The sequence below is a fragment of the Limulus polyphemus genome, unplaced genomic scaffold (genome assembly GCF_000517525.1).
Source record: "Limulus polyphemus unplaced genomic scaffold, Limulus_polyphemus-2.1.2 Scaffold195, whole genome shotgun sequence".
Taxonomy (NCBI): domain Eukaryota; kingdom Metazoa; phylum Arthropoda; class Merostomata; order Xiphosura; family Limulidae; genus Limulus; species Limulus polyphemus.
In genome coordinates this window covers 637786-643481 of record NW_013665805.1, presented here as the reverse complement: position 1 = coordinate 643481, position 5696 = coordinate 637786, and the positions used below count along the sequence as shown (strand labels likewise).

At 34.5% G+C, this 5696-nt stretch overlaps 1 protein-coding gene across 5 annotated transcripts in view; it reads right to left on the bottom strand.

Moving 5' to 3' along the window:
* Window positions 1-960: 960 nt before the first annotated feature.
* Window positions 961-5696, bottom strand: part of LOC106478277 (ELAV-like protein 4) — an 88729-nt gene continuing 83993 nt past the window's right edge. For all 5 annotated transcript variants that reach the window (XM_022381854.1, XM_022381852.1, XM_022381851.1 and 2 more), the window contains one exon: window positions 961-4898. In XM_022381854.1, coding sequence (XP_022237562.1) covers window positions 4574-4898 — 325 coding nt within the window. In that variant the 3' untranslated portion in view covers window positions 961-4573. The remainder of the gene's footprint in view (window positions 4899-5696) is intronic.

The window sequence follows — 5696 nt, the reverse complement described above, 5'->3', positions numbered from 1 at the left end:
GCATAACATTCAGCCTTGATAATGGATGCAGAATGCATTCGAAACGCGTCGGCCAACGCATCACAAGCTACAACTTTTACCAGTTGTTCTAACCTTTGTCACTCTTATTACTTTGAGCAACCTTATGATTGACTAAGAAATTCTGGCAAACAAAAGTTGGCATATTAGCTAAAAACTTTAAAAATGTAGAAGGAATATTCAAGTGTTCCTGGAACAAAATAATTTTGTCAAATTATTAGTTTCGTTTAATTAAATACGTTTGAAAATTTATTTGGAAAAATATTTCCAATATTCTCTTAAAGAAAAAATAATCAATTTTTAAATACAAGATGGTATGTAATACACAAAGTTAACATAACTTGCAGCTATTTTTGCCTCATTTTTCACTCTGGAAGGTATTGTTCAATACAACTATTTTCCAGATGTGTTTTGCCGGAAAAAAATTCAATCAAGCTTACCTAACTACTACGTAACAGTCACGATAGTTTTGTTTCGAACATATAAAATAATGTAGTTTATAACCGATTAAAGTTCTGAAACCAAGATATTTACATATCAACGTCTTTAAAGTCAACTTTATTTTCACCAATCTACACCTGTCATTTATTCAAACTTAAGGAGCTGACAACCACTTGGTCTTGAGTTCACACCGTTAGTGATAAATGTTAGAAACTTGTATCCCATGCCCTGAATATTAAACAAATTAAGAAACTTTATTTACATTTCAACTGTTATTCTAATAAGCAAAATCGAAAAAAAAATCCTGACGATCAGAGATATATTTAAACTGTATTAATCATGCAATTTGGAGACTGAAATGCCAATAAACAATAAATTACGATTTTTGTTTTAATGTAAAAACGACAGTTATTCTCCCTGTCTGTTTAGCAACTATATTTCGCACACATGTAAAAGAAAAGTGTGTTTACCGTTAGGTAAGTAGATAGCGAAACCAGAAACTTGGGTTCCAAGATGGAATTTATTTTCAACATGGAAAAGTACAAATATTGCAGTACAGTCAAAACTACGCAGAAAACAACAGCCATTGGTCTACTTAGATTTAATTTCGAACCCCTTAACACTCAAGTCTCGTTAGTTCAGTTACTTTTTTTTAATTTGATTGCAGCTATATCTTTAATCAAACTGCAATATACAAGGCCGTCCCGAAAAACCGCAAGCAAGAACACCCTCAAACAACGCGTTGCCAATCCCAGGGAATTCAGCGTAGGGTTTAACTTGCTTCCATATAAAGCCGGTAGATGGCGTTGCGTCTAATTGAACTGCAATAAACCCAAACTATATAATACGTAAATAGAGGGGTACATGATAAACTTCAGAAAACACCAAAAACACCAAAATATTTGACTCGTGAATAATCATTAACAAGAAAAGAATGCTCAAAATCCTATATGATAAAATATCGAGAAAAAAGACTACGGTAATCTTGTATACTGAAAATCGTCAATACGACGAAAAATGTTACATTACTCAAACAACTGCTACTTCAGCATACACAAGGCAACTTAACATCTACACCTTAAAGCAACACACACAGACAAACGGCACAAAAACTATTCTAAAATTTAAGTACGTGAGGAGGTGCTACTTAAGTAGACTAATACGAACAATTCCGACCAATCAACGCTTCTTCTTGTCTTCCCTTTCCCTAGAGCCTCGGAGACGAGGTGTGTTCGGGCGTTTTCGGCGGAGATTCGGAAGTTGAGTATTGTGTTTCGTAAATCAGAAAATATTATGATGAAGAGCGTTGGAATACAACTTTTGAAATTTGACCCAAGTTGGTCAATAAATGTAGAATAAATTACTTTTAATGTTTAAACTCAAAATATTTTATATCACAAATACATCAAAACCCTAGACGTAGAAACACATAAACGTCAATAGGAGATTTCTGGAATGAAGTAAAAACTAAGTAAAAGCCAGCGTGGAGCAAACAGGCCGATTTTTGTATGGATACTTTTTAAGAGGAAGAATGCTTAGGTTGTTGTATTGGTCAATCTAATAGCATTAACCAGGATATTCGGAGGAGACTGGTATCCGAGCATACAGAATGAAATTTTGTTGAGACTATAGAGAAATATTCGGAAAGATGTCAGCTCTCATAAATACAATTTTCAAGTAGATCAGAAAATAAATAGAATTGGTTATTAGCAAAAGGAAAAGCTAAACAATATTAGCAAGCACAAAATACCACTATGCACTCGCAAATACAAGACTTGTCTGAACGAAATGTTCATCATTAGACAATGAAAAACAAAAATACTTTTACTTGGAAACTGTTCTGCCAAATTATAAGATTACTAGCAAAAATGTTTTACAGACCTGCATATCCCAAGCTTATGCTCTTACTTAGCTTACCAAATGCTTATTGCGTCAAAAAGGTTCTTTAGAACTTATCACACTACCACCAAAACGGAATGTCACATAATCACTGGTCACAAATTACAACCAACAAAAATCACCGGAAAGTATCTTAGCCAGTGGTCATTGTGGACCTTATTGTGCCCATTGAGAATAATCTCACATTAAGCAGTGGAATATTAAACGGATATATAACCTATGGAATTATTCAAATTCTTTTGTTTCACGTATAAAAAAAAGGTAGGAATTTCATCGAATGACATCTAAAATATCGAATTCTGATTCAAAGTAATTATTGGAGTTGCATACAATATTGCACACAAGGCGCAAAAGTTCAGCACCTGGCACAAGGCCTCCTTATCCTTTGAAGAAATTCGAATCCAGTATAGGACTACAGTCTTTACAACCATGTGGTAGAACACACACAAAGGAACATGGGAGGTAACCTATACTTACAAAGGGAATATTGTGTGGAATTCAAAGCACCCTACTAGCTGCTCTAAGTATGCTGTAGGTAAACAGTTATTTCCTAGATCCAACACTATTCCATAAGCTTGAAACCCTATGCTCTCTTTGCATATAAACTCTTTATAATCTAAATTTCTTTTTTTTTGTTAGTACTATTTAAAGGTAACGACTTACCAAAATTTAAAATTTTCGCCATTGGGCAAATTTTAATGACTGGTGCCCTTTAGGCATCGATAACATTTTAGTGACATATTTTACAGGTATATTTATACCAAGAATGCTTGTAAAAATCCCTGGATAGCATTGATTACAACTTGGAATGTGTTATTCATTTATTGTATGACGCCATCCACTTTGGGGTGACATCTCATGGACACAAATGATAAGATTTTATTCTATACCCTACCAAAACTAGTAAACAACTGTGGGACACACATCACACACACAGCACTTCGGTATAACACACCAAGAGCCTGGCTCTTACCATTTCCTTATCTTCAGCTTTTCTATTAACTCTTTTACAAAAATAGATTCTCGTGGAAGTGGCCGTGGTGGCGGTAGTGTTGGCTCCAATTTCCATTTAGGAGCTACTAAAATGGCGGATGGTTGGTGGTACGGGTAAGCCTTGTGCACATCGCTGAGACCCCACTCCACCCCCCCCCCCCCATCTCCGAATGCATGCAAAATCATTTTAACTAACAATAATAACTGCATGCAGGGTACTAGGCCTATTAAAACTGTGCCTCTAAAAATAAATAAAAAGGGTGTTTATTATGATAAGCACCTACTAAAACTAAAAAAGAATCAAAATAAACAAACTCATTCATAACAAAATGTGGCAAAAATTCGTTTAATTCAACAAAATAAGACTACAATAAAGCCGGAGTAGGCTTCAAAAATAACATGAAACACAAAAGGAAAGCAAAAAATTAATTGCTGGTAATCAAAATAAAGAGGAGAGAAAACAGTTGCCGGTTTTCTAAATCAATGCTTATAAATTTAGCATCTACGTGATCATAACAATGACTAATATACTCACAAAGACAACAGCAAATACTTGTCCAAATAAATACTCATAGGACCTATTAACAAAAAAGCAGTTTAAAATAAGTTAAAATACCTTAGGGTAAAGGTAATATTCAAACTACTGTTGGTATAGTTTTGGTCATCCTCGACTAGTAAAAAGTATTCCCTTTAAATGAGATCAAACACTGGTAAAATAATCATTTTAAGGGGCATTACTACTCTGGTAGGTAAATTAATATTTTAAACATTGTGACCGAATAAGCAATACGCCATGATTAAAACGCCAACCCCACCATCGTAAAGGATGACCAAACAATCTGAGAAACGACGGCAAAAAATAATAATAACAATAATGAAGAAAATATTATTGTAGCAAATAGATGCTAGTCTCAAACCCCGTATGTCTTACCCGACATACATCATACCGGACATACGTTCACATAGTGTAAAAAATTTACTTTGGCTTTTGGGAAATTTGGTGTAGAAAGTTTTAATAAATACATGTCATGACTAGGATTTCCAGAAGTTGGAATCATCAAGATTCATGATGATTAGAGCTGCAGTTACGAAGCACTTCGTTTAAAGTATTTCATTGAAGGGTTGGTTTACGACAGAGGTAGAGTAGGAAGTCATCGAGTACCTTCCCTACCTGAATCGTACCCTCGCCCATCCCCTGACCCGTGAGCAGTAGAGGTAGATTTTATGTCTTGCACTTGTTGGTCTTAAAGGACACTTGGAGAACTCTATTCCCCAAAGTGTATCCGTTTAGGCTCTGGATGGCAACCAGAGCTTCGTCGTAATTGGTCATTGTCACGAAGCCAAATCCCTTGCACTTGTTTGTCTGCAGATCCCGAATAACCTTAACGCTCTGTACGGCCCCAAAGGGTCCAAAGAGTTGCCATAAGAGATTCTCCTCGGTATCAGGAGCAAGATTGTACACGAAGATGCACCACCCTGAACCGTTGAGGGCGTTCCCGGCTAAGAGAGGATTGGTTGCCAGCAAATCTCCAGCCAGAGGGGAGTACCTGCAGGGATGGAAATTCTATCCCTCACAAACAACTACTATCATTTGTCATTAAATGATCAACTAATTAGAACACTTCCAAAACACTAAATAGCCATTAAGATTCATAAACAATGACATTTATGACTAAGACAAATTTCTAAATACCGTATTTTTCGGTGTATAAGACGCACTTTTTTACCCCAAAATTTGATGTCAAAATGTGCTTGCGTCCTATACATCGAAGGTATGAATAATATATATTATATAAATTTTTTTATTATTTAGGGAGCATTATAAATAGTTATGTTTTTAAAAGAAAAAAACTATTATTGTTACAAATAACACATTCAGTTGAACTAAACTATGCATGCCTATTTAGATATATTTACACATGGCTTGTGTATATCGTTATAGTAATGAATGAGAGTGAAAAGGCTTGTAAATACACGACAATCCCTGTTTAATGTGGAGCAGAATAAGGATCTTGATGTTTTGAGCTCTTGTTTGTTTAGAACAATATATACTAATTTTTACAAAATTAAATTCATTTTTTGTTGATTAAAAATCTTTCAAATGCAAATGTAGCTTTTTTTTTTCCCCAAAACTCTGTCTTCAAAATAAGGGTGTGTCTTGTATTCCGTAAAAGACGGTAGTGAAAAAAAAACACATCTGGCCTGCCATACAAAGCATGCATTGGATTTTAGTCTAGATGCTTGGAAGAGGGTAATCTTATGATTATAATATGTTCTTATTCCTTGGTTTTTATTGTGTGTTACAAATATATATATATATATATATATATATATATATATATATA